The following is a 15,516-nucleotide window of genomic DNA, read 5'->3' on the forward strand; positions in this document are numbered from 1 at the left end:
TTGAATTTCAGAATTTTCAGCCAAACCCTATCGATATCCAAAATGTGCTTCGGTTCTCTGAAATCAGGAAAAAACTTGAGTAAATTATGAAAAAATAGGGAGGAAAAAAGCTCCGATTTTGACTCGGTGCTCACAATGTTGAATGTACTGTTATCGGTACACGAAGTGATTCATCGACGAGGCTTCGCCATGGAGGCGGATGTGAGCACGATTAATATATACTTTGATTACCGAACGTTGAGATACCTCGATCATTTATTTAACCGATATAATTATAATAAAAAAGATTGCCTCCGGATCGGAAGAAATAATTTTATGATAATAAATTTGTTCAGTAGAATATAAGCTGCAGACAACAGGTACACCTACATCCACGATGTCGGTACTTCGTCTTGATAGAGTTTTTAAAGACCTCGGAGAATATTCTTCGTCAACTTTTCATCGTACAAATGATTTCATTAAAACTTCGCGCGGATAGATTTAGAAAAATTATTTCACGTAAAAGCAATTGCAACTTACAGTATGTCGCCGGTGCAGCCGGAATCAATAACACCGTATACACGACACATCTTGAACGAACCTACAGAGTAAAGAAGCCGTAGAATCCTCGGTAGTTTCTGTCGATGTCGATTACCGTCACGAAATCCCAAGCGGGATTTTCCGCTTTTGGGGATCATCCACTCATTTCTTTTTTATCTTATACCAGAAGTAAGTTTCTCCAACGAATAACGAAATTGACGCAGACAGTCCGATCGAAAGGTCGACAACCTTTTCAGGTTTATAGAGGCGTTTGCGAAGATTATCCAAGTGAACCTGGATTTTCCATTCATTGACTCACTTGACAAATTTGTTAAGCTTGTACGATAAAGGTCGACTCCTCTGGCGGTGAAATAGCGGTCGAACCACTCGTCGTGTAGAGTTGCGGTGTTGATGCAACGGCCATATGCGATTGCCGGGATTCCGGTCGTTCGTTAACGAGGTCTAAAAAGCGTATTAAATTTCTCAGCCACTCCGGAGGCCTCGGATGCTTCTCCAGCAACGTCAACCCCCCAAAGCCGTAGGCTAATCGCGACCCCAAGTCGATAAAAACGACGACACGAATAAGCATCATTTCCAGGAGACGATGAAACTAGAAACTTTATTGGTATCTGTTTAGTCTGGGCTAGAAGAGCTCAAGAGCTCTACAGGTGATTAGAATTAACGACCAAGTTTAGTATATTTCGTGAACTCTTGAAGCGAAAATTTTGATCTCACCAGTTACTGCCGATGCAGCATCGAGGATTTCCCGGTGCTTCCGGCGTTCGCATTGGAGTTTATTGGTACGCGTCCACTTGATTATTATGCACGTGTCTCATATATCGAGCATGTTAATCTCTTTTATGGGACAACACCTGGTAATATTCTCACATATTATCACCCACGATCCGCCGGCTATTGGGATACGATGCTTTCAGGGCCGAAGCACAGGTTTATTCCGACGAATGGAAATGTAGCGGGACGACTACGCCTGATTCATCCTATCGTCGAATAATCCATTTCACTAGTTCGTTTCGAATAGGCGTCCGAACCAATGGAGAAACAATTGTATGAATAATAAATAATCAACATCGGGCAAAATAGCAAATCATTGAAATCAGACGATAAGAATATAACAAGCGATCCCTCCTAAGCATAGTTTAGGTGAGAATCGGGTGGGTATGTTATCGCCAATATCAACTGTCAATTGAATCAAAAAAATACCAGACGTTGTTAATTTTTGTGTGGGACACATGAGTGAAACGTTGAAAAAATTTACCATACCTAATTGAGAAATGCGTCACAAGTGACTATTTTCGCTTTGTCTTGGACCCCATTTTCGAATTACATTTCACATACGTACCCAACGTTAAGCCATAACTCAGCGTTGTCCAAGGACATCATATTGTTGCAGTGGGTGATCGAGGCGAAGATTGTCGTAAATATGTAAATACAAATGTATAGCAGTACCGTTCATCGGCAAACACACAATTTATCCCTACTGCAACAACAACGTGTTATTTACAGCTCTTCCACCTCGAAGGTTTGACTGCCACACGGAATTCATGAAGATGCGATCGTATCTCCTCTTAAAAATACAATCAATTTGTTACCCACTAAAAAAAAAAAAGACAAGAGTAACAAAAAATACAAGCGAAAAACGACGCAACAATTTCCGTTGATTAACCAATGTGTTCCAATCCCATCCCTTCCCGGTTCGGGCTGTCGGGATGCCAGTTACAGTCAAGCTCTTCGACAAAAAGTAGAAGTCTTAGACCGAAATACGACGTAAGTACCCCCACGAATGTCTTATAATCGTCCGCAAAGAGCAAATTGGGTTCATAATTTCAACTGGCAGTGTTTGCCGCACGGTGTGTACGCGTATCGGTGCTCACTACATTTACGCCGTGGTAAATCATGTCGGTAAACTTTGCAGGGGGCAAGAAACTTGGCGATAAATCAAGCGCTCGTTACTCAGTTATTTTGCGTGTTTGCACGTTCCACGTTTGTTCATGAGGTAGAAGCTTGAATAACGTTTACCTACCTCCTTATTACTTCACCCGACAGCCGGACGCCCACTATAGCCATCGCTATTCACGTCGCCTCCCGCTTAGACGCACATACATCGTAATATTCTTCTATGCGTATCCACAAAAATGTATGCAGAAGCTTTCGACGGCAGCTGTACTTTCGTTTTTCCCGAGCTCCCGTATCAATTATCTTCGTTTCATCCGATAACGTATTAACACACAATCTTATAGTCCCACGCCCGCCTCGCCTTTCGCCCACATCCGATCATCGTCGTATTCATTTCAAGGAGCTTGCGAGCGATCCGAAGCAATCATATAGATTCCTAATGGATCGTTAATTAGCACAAACGCAGTTACTCGTCGCTGCTAATTGCGAGGCTAATTGTGGGATGGCGATTTGTTTATAGGGTTCTCCACTTCTTCGTTTCCTTTGGAAATGTTAAAAGAACACCGATAGATTTCCATACAAACGTGAACGACGAAAGCAACGAGCTTTTTGGCAGCCCTTTGTTTGAGTTTAGAACGGCGTGTTTATCAAAGTAACGATAAACATCGTCCTGCAACACACGACGATCGTGAACACGAACATGGGGAAAGTAGTCTACCCTGTTGATTAAAGGTTGATCAAGGTTAAACTTTTTAGAGCATTTTTTTTTTTCATAGTTTAAACAAACAGACAAGCAGCTTATTATTCTGATTCAGAGACCTAACCATCCAGGCGCAATACTCTTCATGTTCCGAAAATAAAGAATAAAACTTCACGGAACTCACCAGCTCCTCGTAATCTTGTCTCTCGCAGTTTTTATCCGAAGTACCAAACCCGTTTTGATATTTTTTGCCTCGATTTCGTTTCGGCTGGTGCATCCGCGGCCTGTCTGGTCGCCTCAGACCTTGACTATAAATTATGTGTCTGAGGAACGTCTGTTCGTGATCCTCCGGATCCTGGATATGGCAGCTCCGGCATCGTTGCGCGGTTATTTTTCCAGGAAATAAGCGTCTCCCAGATAAAAACTGAGCTTTTTAGTCCGGCGAGATGTGGTGGTACGGCGTACAGGGTCGCACGCATGATGGAAAAGAACGAAAATAAATTAAATCTTTTTACCGAATAAACGGTGAATAATTAATTTATGGTGAAAATATCGTTCGAGCTCCGTATGGTAATTCTAAGCAAATATTGCGTGGTGCTAAGTAATTTTTTCAGCGGTGGCTATACAGGGGCTGTAACTGGGCGAGGTCGTCTTGGTGTCCGACTTTTTCCTTCTATAGTAAACATTGACGAATATTTATCGAGCAATCATAAACTGCTAATACTATCGGCAGTTAAGCACCGAATATGGACTAGCGACGCATTCAGTTTTCAATCACAATTGTCGTGCAATATAACGGAGCGAGTGCCATTCGTTTCATATTTTTTAATTGCTTCGCAACTGTAAACGATACACGTGAGTAATAAAAACTCTGTATCGTACACGATGCTTTTTGTTTTTTTTTTTCGAATAATCCATTTGACAAAATTCCGAGTGGTCCAATAAAAGTAGACCGAATAGCCGAGATTAATCTTTCGAGACTGCTGCGCTAGCATAACACAAATCGTTCGTATTTCGAGAATCTATGCGGTCGTATAGGATTTAACTTTGGCTCAAGCGCTCCATAAATGTTGCCTAAAACCCGGTTGGCACAGAGCCAACTTCGGTGGCAAATTTCAACACTGCACTTACCTGAGTAACCGAAATTTCGATGGTATTAGCCTTTTAACGGTGGGGCGATTCAGGATATTCAAATGAAATAGCCAGAATAAGTGAGTCCAAGTTGCGATATTTTTTTCCGGACATTGTTAACTTCCTTTAGGATATAAATTATGGCGTTAATTTGTCAAAATAGATACACGCGTAGCTAACGAACGAGTCTGTGCGAAATAAGAAGTAATCTCACCTACTAGTTCATGCCCGAGCTCTTTTCTACTTGGAAAATGAGTGAAAACCACTTAGAAACTACGTAATTTGATACGTTTCCCAGTGGTAGAAAGGAATGTCTGCCCCTCCAGAAATTGTGCTGCTACAGGTGGTTGACGAAGAAAATCCAGAAAGTGGTTAATTCCGACGACTGCCTTCGTCACCTAGTTACAAACAAAATTTATGGTAGTTTTAGTTCAAGTGTAAACTACCAGCTAAAAGTAAAACTGTCCGCATACGCCATGCAGGAAATATACGTAACATCGAGTGTGAAAAATACCTGACAAGATATCGCTGGGATTCATCCGAAATGAGATTTAGTGCGACGGCGTAGTGATAGAAGTTATTTGTTCGAAACGACGCTTTGAGAGTTTTCATAAATATAAAAGCGCTAAAAGCTTCTTTTTTTTTTTTTTGGTTTTTGTTGAATCGACGCAAGTATATTTTTAAACACAAATAGTGTCGAGATTGCAGACGATAGGACAGCCCTTTTGTACCGTAAATCTTCTACGCGGTGTCTGTAAGTAATTACAGAAATGCAAGGCACCATCATCGAGGCTAGAAGGGATGTCCCGTCGCTTGATAGTTGCCCTTATTTTGTAGCTTTATGGTCACGACGCCTTTAAAAGGGTTCATCTTGCGCGTAAAATCTAATTTACGATCTACATTATTTTTAATAGTACCCCTACATCCGAACGTGGAACTACCGACGTTATAGCTATCCGTGACGCTTGTTACTCTGTGGTTATAGCTGCAGTTGCAGTGTAATTAACGAGGCCCGGTCAATGAGAGTCCAGAGAGTTTATTCATCGACAAACTCGAAAGACCAATAACGAATTCTTGACCACTAATTTTTGACCCCTGGAGCATCTCGATGCCAATTTTAATCGTCTTCGAATTTATACCGTGATACCGCAAAATACCGTCAGTTTACGAATTTTTTGCTAAGAGACGCTCGAGAATCTAATCATGTAAAGAACAAACAAACAAAAAAAAAATATGACAGGATCTTTCGGAATTCTTCGACATCCCCCGACTTATTTTAATTTGAAAACCCCGCGGGCGAATATACAAAACGCGAGCGAAGATATTGAACTTTCGATATTCACGAGTCGGTAGTCCGCAAGTAGTGAAGCTCGGTAACCGGGCAGACCGCGGCGACGAAGTGGTGGAGCTCCGTATCGGTCAGACGGACGCAACGTCCGACCGAACCACGCGGTCTTCCAGCCAGCCCCGCGTTGTTCGAGATTCAAAAGAGTTTTCGCAAAGTTTCGACAAGTTCTGGGGTGAGATAATTTCCTACGCTTGTTGGAGTTGCGGTGGTTATTTTATTTTTTATTTTTTTTTCTCCGTTCACGTGATTTGGACATGTAATAAAAACCGGCATAAAGACCGATGCGCTACGGGTGAACTTTTTCTGTCTGGCTTATTTAAATTCACATCGTCGCGGTATCCTCGAAATAGGGTTCGGTGGTGAACTTTTAAACGGGTAGCGAATACCTACCTAAGTTCAACTTTTATATAACAATGATTCCGCGATGCAAAACGCAGACCCAATTACCATGTGCTGTACATTAGTGGAAACAGCTGCTGCTAACAGCGAGACTGAATATTTGCGTTGAAAATTCGGTACAAAACCGTCGCGGAGTTCATTAAAACTCCTGAAATAATATACATTGAGTAGAACCGTCCTCACATCTGAAAAACCCCCTCTATTAAAGTTTCCAGATGCTGAGAGGAAGGCTCTGCTTGATTCTCGCTGCAATTTTTGTGACTTCGTCGGTCCGTTGTACCCTACGCAAGGACGACCAGAGGAATTGGGCGGCGGAAAATCCATTCCAGTCATTCTTGACATGGTACACGACCCACGCAAAGTCGGTCGCTGTCCAGGTCATTCATAAGATGCAACTCGACTCGATGCATCGACATTCCTCTACGCTCATTCCGGTCCTGCATGAAAATACGGAGGCGACGATATCGGTGGTGCATCATTACATTTCAAAAGATGCGGAGGATCAGAGGGAACGACGAGGGGCCGGTCGAATGCGTTTCGCAAATCAAACGGAACGACCTGTGCCGATACTTCTATTACCCGATGCAGAAAGTTTGCATGCATTTTTAGATACCATTGAGCTCCGGCAGCGACATCATGTCGCGTTTCTTTTGATCATCCTGGTTCCGGGAGAACTTGATAGTTTCTCCGACGAGGATGCGATGAATAAAATCACACGAGAAACGGTCACGACGATATTGTACAGGCTTTGGACCGATTTCGAAATTCTGAATCCTTTCCTATGGATTCCGAACAAAGAAAATTTCGTTTACTCTTGGAACCCGTTCGCGCTGGGACCGAAAAAAATTTTCGGTGCTCTCAAGAGATTGAAACTCACTTCGAACCACCCGAACTTCGTCGATTCGTTGTCGGCGTTCGTGAATACCTTGACGGACATGAACGGTTACTCCCTGAAAGTGAGCATATTCCAACGCGTGCCTACGATAGTCACGTTACCCGAACCGGGCAAGGTTCTGCCGGCTTCATCGGAAGACAGAAAACTAGATTTCCAGAAATTGACAGGCCTCGACAGTGGCGTGATAAATACATTAACCAGTCGGATGAACTGCAGCCCAGAATTTCATCCGCCGAGTGATGATATGGAGTACGGATACCGAATGGCCAACGGGTCATCCGTCGGTGTAATTGGCGATGTGATCCACCGAAGGGCGGACATAGGGGCGAACGGCGTTTTCCTCAAGGATTACGGAGTCGGGAAATTCATCGATTTCACGTTCCCCGTCAGCTACGAGAGTCTCTGTATCGTGGTACCGAGGGCCGGTATAATTCCGCAGTGGCTGACGATCTTCCAGTGTTTCTCTCCGCTCGTTTGGGGTCTGCTGTTGTGGACCGTCATAGGATGCGGCATCACGCGGCACGTGATTCGCGCCGCGATGGGCAGAGGAACCGGGGATTACAATTTCTCGCGAATTCTATTCGAGACAGCCCTCATCTTCGTCTCTGCCCCACAGCGGCTTCCCACTTGTCAAGCCGAGCGAGTCTTTCTCACGTTCTTTCTACTCTACAGCGTTATAATTGTCGGATCGTTCCAGGGCACCTTGTACCAGGGATTTGCGAAGCCGGCTCACTTCAAGGATATAGATACGCTGGAGGATCTGGACGAGTCCGGAATTCTAATCGGTACGACCTCGCCGAATTTGCGGGACATATTTGGATTAGCGAATGACCTCGATGACACGCCGACTCTGTTGCATCTTCGCCAGAAAGTTCAGGTGTCGCCGAACGTGAACGTATCTACGATACAGAGGACCGCCGTGATCAGGGATATCGCAGCAGTCGGACGCAGGAGCGACCTTATGCTCACAACCCAGGCGGAATATTTGGATGATGGTGACGAGAGCGTTTTGCACATCGTCGAGGAATGCCCGATGTCTTATTACCTCGTGTATCTGGTACCGAGCGACGCGTTTTTCTTGAAGAGGGCGAACTCTCTCCTTCAAAGGATGTTCGAAGCCGGACTACCGGCCTATTGGTATCGTACCACCGTCGATGCTTTGATAACAAAATATCGTTACCACGTGATAAGGACGAACGAAAGGAAAGAACATGCGACTCCTTTCAATTTGAGAAACCTGCAGATCGCCTTTATCATCTTGATGCTCGGTTTCCTGCTCTCGGTATTGGTTCTGATCGGAGAGATCAATTTTCGGAGCAAGGTTTCTACGGTACGTACCCAACGGTCAATGGAACGCTAGGACGACGACATTGTACCGGCAAATCGTATCTTACCAACGGTTGTCGACGCTGCAATGTGAACACATTTATTGATTAAAAAAAATCAATTATTCAGGACGGAAGGGCGTAACCAGCTTACCGCAGAGTCTTCAGAGCGTCCATTCGGAGCTCTGCTGATCAAATCGAAAGCTGCATAGCTGCAGTTGTGTTGCCCGCGAATTTGATGTGGCTATTGTTGATCAGCATGTACATTGTAACAATTAACTCATTAAAAGAAATGTTATGGCGCACTTCATGTGCACTTGTATGACTCCAATCGTCATCCCAAAATTCTAATTTTTTTTCAAGGGATTTTCTTAAAACTGGCGTCAATCGCCGCGCATCATCCCCATCGTCCCCGTACGGATACGTACGGAGGTATCGTATAGTTATCAGATAACAGGATCGCGCCAGGGCGCAGGAACAAACAAATAGGGAAAATCGAGTCTCGTGTAAGAGCCACGGCAGAGATATGTCGATATTCTAATGACAGGGAATAGATTTATTGCGTTCTATTTTCACATATCGGTGATACTCGGTCCGCTTTGTTATGTGATGCCAATAAGCAGTAACGGTAGTACTGGCACATTGGTAAGTACAACTATTTCCGCAACTATACTCTTTGATATTAAACGTGTGTTTAACGAGCCATCGACTATAGGCGAGCATTAGAAAAGGGTATAAACATAATTATATCCCAAAGTTGGAAAACTATTTTATAATAGGCAAGCCAAGTGACGTACGTATGTTAGGGAAAATTTATTATAGTCTTTCGTATCACGATATCGGGGTAGACGGACTAAGGTGAGACCGAATATATATTTTCAATGGTATTAACAATATCAAGATTATGAATTTTGATGGTAAATTTATTCGTACAGTGTGATTTTATGCTGCAGAATAAGAAATTGTCATTTAATATACGAGGCAAGTCAGCGACGACGCATGTGGATCCTGACGGAGAAGAAAATGAATTTCTGACTATAGCTCCAGCCCTTCCAATATTACCGGGAGCCCCCATACCTCCAAAATTAAACAAGCGATCTTACAGTACTCTAAGGTAATGTGCCCACAAAACTATGAAAACTCTGCAAGACTCCGCTATTAAATTTGAATATTTTCGAATTCATGTGAATGAATAGCGCTCAAAAATTCACATCTATGTTATATCGCATTTGCAGTTCATCGAGTTCTACATTCAATGCAGACGATGCCGAAGTTGGGGGTTGTGATGTGGTCACCTTGCAGCAGGCTGAAGAAGGCAGAACTGTTGTGGCAACACGTTCGCCCTCCCAACGGGAGAAAAACCCGGATAGAATATGCTTAGACCGAAGAGGTCTTACTAGTTTTCCCAACATAGTCGGTGAAACTCGACTTAGATTACTCTCTTTGCAGCACAATTTGCTAACGAAGGTCGACGGTGATCGCCTGACTCAGTTGACAAAACTTGTATTTCTAGATTTGTACGATAATCAGATAGAGAGGATATGTAATTTAGATCCATTAGAAAATTTGAGAGTATTGTTGATAGGAAAGAATAGAATTAGAAAAATTGAAGGATTAGAGAGATTGAATAAATTAGAAGTTCTAGATCTACATGGCAATCAAATTGTGCAAGTGTCTGGCTTGGGAGAGTTGGTTTCGTTGAAAGTTCTAAATTTAGCTGGAAATAATATAAAGAATATTGGCTGTAACGACTTCCAAGGTCTGTTGTCTCTCAAAGAATTGAACCTAAGGCGAAACAAAATCAAGAAACTTTCGGGCTTTGGAGAAACCCCACAACTGCAAAAATTGTACCTGAGCAACAATGACATACAAAAGTTAGTATATACCTTGAATATTTACAATGGAGGGCAATTTGCCAGCGGGATAAGTGAAAGGCAAAATTTACTTTTATAGAATAGAAGATATGGGAAGCTTGGCGAAAGCTCTACAAGTCAAGGAGGTAACTATAGATGGAAATCCAGTGACAATGAATACGGACTGCGTGTCATTCCTCGTATCTTACCTACCCAATCTGCAAGTGCTGTCCACTATGCAAGTCAACGAACAAGTTCGGAGGGCGGCGATGGCTTGGAGGACTACGAAGGAACAGTCGAACTCTGCTTTTTTAGACCTTAGCACTCAGGTCTGCGTCAATGTGAGGAGAGAAGAAGTAATAACGAACGCGAAGACTAACTGGGAGTTACTCAGATCGCAGACGAAGTGCATAACAAGTGGAGCGAGTAAAGCTGCCGCGATTAAAAACGAACACGTCAGAGGGTTGCATCTGCAGAATTCTTCGCAAATTGATACAGTGAGGCTGAAAGGGCTGGACAAAGCGAAATCGAAAGCCTTCGGTAGTTTGACATCTATAAACGAAAATATAGAATCAAAAAAAATTCATTTCAAGAAGCGAAGCAACTCTAGCGATAATATACTAAAAACGAATGGCGTGGATAGAGTGAATACTCTGGACTTTAAACTGCCCCCTATTCTTCTTCCTATAATTAATAATTTGACTAGCAATAAAATAGTGGATACTGTGCCAGGTTTAGAAAACAGAAATAATCTGACACGTGTCGAAGGGATGGACACCACGACCGAAAGCGACATCGAAAGCTCCGAAAGTCACGAAAGCTTAAAATGTGGTCTGAGAAATCACCTGCTGAGATCTACCGCACAAATAGACCAAAGGAAAAATCAACATGAAGTAAAAATCGACAGCTCAATTACTAACAAAGTATTGTTCACACGGAGCCCAAAATCGTTTCTTAACGAGAATTGTCAGGTAGCAGCCGACGAGCAAAGCTCGCATATGCAAGACTTTGCCAAGAACAGTAGGCCCTATCATAGCCACGACAGTCTGATTGACCCGAACAGAAAGCCTGTGATCAACAAACCTATATTACTATCGTCAACTTCAAAGACAAACAGCGTAGACAGCTGTAAGTCAGTATTAAGCGATTCCAGCAGCTCGTCTGTACCAAAAATTTTACTGGATAGATCTCAGGAACTCGGAAGTGATAAAAACAGAGTGAAGAGTGCTCAGATGAGGAAGATCGTCCACTACAAAAGCAATAGAGCTGCAACTGCTCGGGCAAAGCACCGAGCTTTGCCTCCAGCTAGCCCTCCACCTCAACCAAGTCCTCCGAAAGAGAGAGAACAAGGTATGTGAAGCATGAATTATTTGAATATGAATGAATGCAGTCGATAAATGTTGATTGTACGTAGTTTTTTCATCATGATTGTAGGTGGGGATTATTTGGTGGAAATAACGGGCCGCTGCTTGAATGTATATGGTCAAGGTGCGCTACGATTCATTGATCGTCCTTGGGATCCATTAAAGGCCAGCGAAGTGAACATAATAAAATTCAACTATGTTCAGTTTAATGGAATTGCAACGATTTTGAATAAATTGAAAAACAGATTTTCAAATGCTGAACATTTCATCTTCAAGGAAACTAACATTTGCCACCTCGGGCAAATCAATGCCCTCGCCGAAGTTCAAGGCCTGAGTAGTATTCAAATCGACGCTGAGGGAAACCCAATCATTTCTAAGGATTGGAAAATATACGCTATATTTCGATTGGCTCACTGGGGCTTAAAAGTGATTAACGGGGAAGAGGTAAGATGCTTAATTCACATGTCCAAAATACAGATGATTATGTAGCAGGTGTTCATTCTCTGTCTATTTAGATAGCAGAGGAGAAAATTGAGCAAGCAAATCAAGAATATGCCGGATTGACCGACATTGTAATGTGGTCACTGCCAGAGTCGCTGTTACAGCCGTTATTGCAAAGGTTGCAACTCGACAAAGCACAAAAACAAAACGGGGATCAAATAACTGCCAAACAATTTTTATTTAATAGCGATCCGGCATTAAGAAATGTTGTTGCTAAGGAAGCATTGCAGTGGCGCCGTGGTAACGTTACACAGGTAAATTTAATTAATTAAAAGTTTCATACTCTCGATCTGGCGTACCGATGCGCCCAAATGATCACAAATGAATTACCCTCCATATTTCAGGATGATCTGATCTGGAGGCACAAGGGTAAAGTGCATTTATCCACTATGATTGACTTGACGATCGATGCTGTACATAAATTACAAATGCTTGAGAACGAATGGCCAAATATTCTGAAAGAAATCGTACGTGATACTTTGATCGACTACTCGGATATGAATTCTTACATGAAGCAGTGTATGAGTAAACTAATGAGTGATAAACAGTGCAATCAGTATTGATTATTGAAACTATGCTGGTAAAATCAGAAATAGAGACTATAAATATATTCAAGGTTTATCAAGACGTGACAGTGACTTTCTGTCCAGTTCTGCAATCAACGTTGATGATGGGACCCCAAAGATATATTATAGTTAGATCCAAAGTCATACAATGATCACCGTGATAATCAGTTCATGTTGTTTCAAATATCGTTTCGCATAACAACTACGTGCAAATAAAATTTTAAAATTATTGAGCCATTCTTCTTTCATATTTTTTTGTGCAAACGTTTACGGTCACTGTGAAGATATGTTAAAATCTGCTCCCGTTTCACATATGAACTAAGTCTATTCGTTTTTTTGTTCACTTTCAATCGACGACACCATTCGGATTTCAAAATTTCCTTTTTGAAATGTCTTGCTTTTGGCATTCTTTGCGCCAAAAATTCAAACTTCGATAAATATCGACGATTTAAACGGTTCAAGCCGAGGAACGGGATGCGAACCGAACGAATGGAATTGAAACCAGTTTGGAACAACCATTGTCAGGAATGGTTGAGGTTAAATGTTTGTTTATACACGTGTGAATCGTGAACAACGTTTCTGTTGCAATCAGAACGTCATTTACGTCTTTAAAAAATGGCATCTAAAGAGAAAAGGTTGAGTCTGGCAGATAAAATCAGCAGCTTAGTTACTGCAGCGCCTACAACTTTCAATTCTGACGATGAATACGACGATACTACTGCAAAAGTGGTCGAGCGCGACGACGAGGCAGATAACTCTAACGACTCCGATGTTCAAATTCCAAAATTTCGAAAACGTCTAGACTTGTTGGACGAACTTGATAAGAGATACGAAGGGAAAAAGGTGAGCAGAAGAACTTTACAAAGTAAGAGCCTTCCATCTGATTCTGAAGAAGATTTGGAGTCGGATGACTCTAGCATCTTGGAAGAGAATATTGAAAATGAAGAAAGAAATTCTACGGACAATGAGGATACCGACTTGAATGACAGCAAAGACGATGAGCCGGATGAAGATGGAGATGAAGATGAAGATGAAGATGAGGATGAGGAAGATTCAGTCAATGATGACGAGCCAGAGCTTGAAGTTGATGAAACAAATCCCTTACGTCGAGGCAGTAAGAAGACAGTATCAAATTTCCAACATATGTCTGTGACAGATGTTGCTGCAGAAATTGACAAAGGAAACTGCGTCCGAAGCCAGCTTGGGATCTGGGAAAGCTTATTAGAAATCAGAATAAAACTACAGAAATGTCTAGTCTCCAGTAATCAAATGCCACAATTTGACACGTACAATGACTTGAAAAAAGATCCAAATTTTACCAAAACTACAAATGAGACTAAAACTAGTGTCTCCAAACTTCTTGATAATTTGCTAGATCTTCAAAGTGCTTTGTTAAAAAATTATCCAGAGACAAAACAACTGGCAAAAGATAATGCCAACAAAGGTACGAAGCAAGTCAGTCAGGATGCGGACATGGAGGAAGAAATCCCTTCTGATAGCGAGGAAGAGATTGCAAATGACAGTGTAGAAGAAGAAGGGGATTCAGTAGAAGAAAATGAGGAAAAAGTTCCAAGAAAGAAAAGAAAGGTCGAAGACTATGAAACTCTACTGTCCAAGAACCACCAGTTATACACAGAATACAGAAATTCCGTTATTCAGAAATGGAATGATAAGACTCGAGTAGCTGTTGGAAATATAAATAACAAAGGATCTACACAACCAGTAGTCAAGCAGATTGAATTTATCCTGAGTGATAAATCGAAACTAAGAAAGCGGACCCAGTTGAAAAGATCAGAGTATGATATAATTGGGAAGGAAAGAACAGGTGAAGAGGATAAAGATGGTCGAAGAACCCAGGAATATGACAGTGAAATCTACGATGACGATGATTTTTACCATCAACTTTTAAGGGAACTCATAGAGTTTAAATCTGCTGATGTCACAGATCCTATACAGCTGAGCAAGCAATGGATTCAATTACAAAATATGAGAAGTAAAATGAAAAGGAAAATTGACACAAAAGCTACAAAAGGTCGCAGAATTAGATTCGGTATCCACTCCAAGCTGGTGAATTTCATGGCACCGATTACGGTTGATGATCTTTGGAGCGATGAGGCTAAAAACGAACTGTATAACTCTTTGTTTGGAAAAATAAAAGAAGTAGAACAAAAGTAGCTGGAATGTGGGTAGAGCAAGAATAGACATAAAGAATTGTAAATGTAAGCTATTTGCTATGTACATAACGGTCATGAGAATAATTATAATGATAAACCTATTTATGATTTTAATAATTGTTTCCCTATAGGATTACTTTTTTATTTTCTAAACTGCAGCTGGAGATTCGCCGAGTTTAAAAATGTTAGATGAAAATTTCTACACCTTCTTCAAAATAATCTACACAAGTTAGACCTTTTTTGCCAATAACTAATAATTTTCCACGTCTCGTATCATTCTTAGATAGTTAGCCTCAGCTCTAACGCGAGATTATCGTATATCAGTATTTCTAAATTTTTTTTAAACGATATTCAAATACTGCTAGTGTTGTTCGTACAGCGATAGATAATACCAGAATTATGCAATAGTCAAATACTGTTAATGTTATTCAGCGTTTTCATTTAGACTTTTTCTACCTATTTTCTGAACCGTGAATTAAGCTTTTTGAAAGCTCCTTGACCCGGATACCTCATCACGTGCCGTAAACACATCTAGAATCATGTTTAACAAGAGTAGTCCGACCTTCCGATATTATCGGTGGGAGGTCATCGCGCATCTTATCTTTGAAATGTCTGATGATTATACAATCCCTAAAAACTCTCATCCAATTATATTTTTAGAAAAACAATTAAAATTTTCACTGTTCCTACGGTCAACTATAATCAGAACACCACCTTCCATTGCTTTCGACGATTTTTTAAAAACAGTAAAAGATATTTCGCAACCAGTTTAATTATACTCCGGAATGTTTTCCTTTCCATCTTCTTCATCTGCATCTCTCATTTGG

At 41.5% G+C, this 15,516-nt stretch overlaps 3 protein-coding genes across 5 annotated transcripts in view; 2 read left to right on the top strand and 1 right to left on the bottom strand.

Annotated features, from left to right (window-relative positions):
- LOC105687613 (G-protein coupled receptor dmsr-1) overlaps positions 1-3,226 on the bottom strand; it is a 39,848-nt gene extending 36,622 nt beyond the window's left edge. Inside the window, exon 1 of the mRNA XM_048654615.1 lies at positions 2,561-3,226. The gene's annotated coding sequence lies outside the window, so the exon portion shown is untranslated. The remainder of the gene's footprint in view (positions 1-2,560) is intronic.
- A 5,421-nt stretch (positions 3,227-8,647) lies between these two features.
- LOC105687441 (leucine-rich repeat-containing protein 49) lies at positions 8,648-13,170 on the top strand. Of its 3 annotated transcripts, XM_048654607.1 has the most exons (8): positions 8,649-8,876; positions 9,011-9,089; positions 9,167-9,345; positions 9,467-10,105; positions 10,185-11,434; positions 11,519-11,892; positions 11,964-12,203; positions 12,294-13,170. In XM_048654607.1, the coding sequence occupies exons 3-8, from the start codon at positions 9,176-9,178 to the stop codon at positions 12,510-12,512; spliced, it is 2,892 nt and encodes a 963-aa protein (XP_048510564.1). In that variant the 5' UTR covers positions 8,649-8,876; positions 9,011-9,089; positions 9,167-9,175; the 3' UTR covers positions 12,513-13,170. The 3 variants fall into 3 exon arrangements, with proteins under 3 accessions (XP_048510563.1, XP_048510564.1, XP_020708879.2); XM_048654606.1 differs by lacking the exon at positions 9,011-9,089 and having other exon boundaries at positions 8,648-8,876; XM_020853220.2 differs by lacking the exon at positions 9,011-9,089 and having other exon boundaries at positions 8,658-8,876; positions 9,185-9,345.
- On the top strand, positions 12,989-14,790 carry LOC105687464 (protein AATF). The gene has a single exon (XM_012403123.3). It carries the CDS (start codon positions 13,131-13,133, stop codon positions 14,688-14,690), a length of 1,560 nt encoding a protein of 519 aa, XP_012258546.2. The 5' UTR covers positions 12,989-13,130; the 3' UTR covers positions 14,691-14,790.
- Positions 14,791-15,516: the final 726 nt, after the last annotated feature.

Source organism: Athalia rosae, chromosome 4, assembly GCF_917208135.1.
Source record: "Athalia rosae chromosome 4, iyAthRosa1.1, whole genome shotgun sequence".
In the NCBI taxonomy this organism is placed as follows: Eukaryota; Metazoa; Arthropoda; class Insecta; order Hymenoptera; family Athaliidae; genus Athalia; species Athalia rosae.

What these genes read in the sequence shown, in the direction of transcription:
- LOC105687441 (XM_048654606.1), top strand. Translation starts at nt 8,772, where the DNA reads ATGACAGGGAATAGATTTATTGCGTTCTATTTTCACATATCGGTGATA. An exon ending in AGCAACAATGACATACAAAA is followed by an intron (nt 10,106 to 10,184) that starts GTTAGTATATAC and finishes TTACTTTTATAG; the next exon opens with AATAGAAGATATGGGAAGCT. An exon ending in AAGTGATTAACGGGGAAGAG is followed by an intron (nt 11,893 to 11,963) that starts GTAAGATGCTTA and finishes CTGTCTATTTAG; the next exon opens with ATAGCAGAGGAGAAAATTGA.
- LOC105687464 (XM_012403123.3), top strand. Translation starts at nt 13,131, where the DNA reads ATGGCATCTAAAGAGAAAAGGTTGAGTCTGGCAGATAAAATCAGCAGC.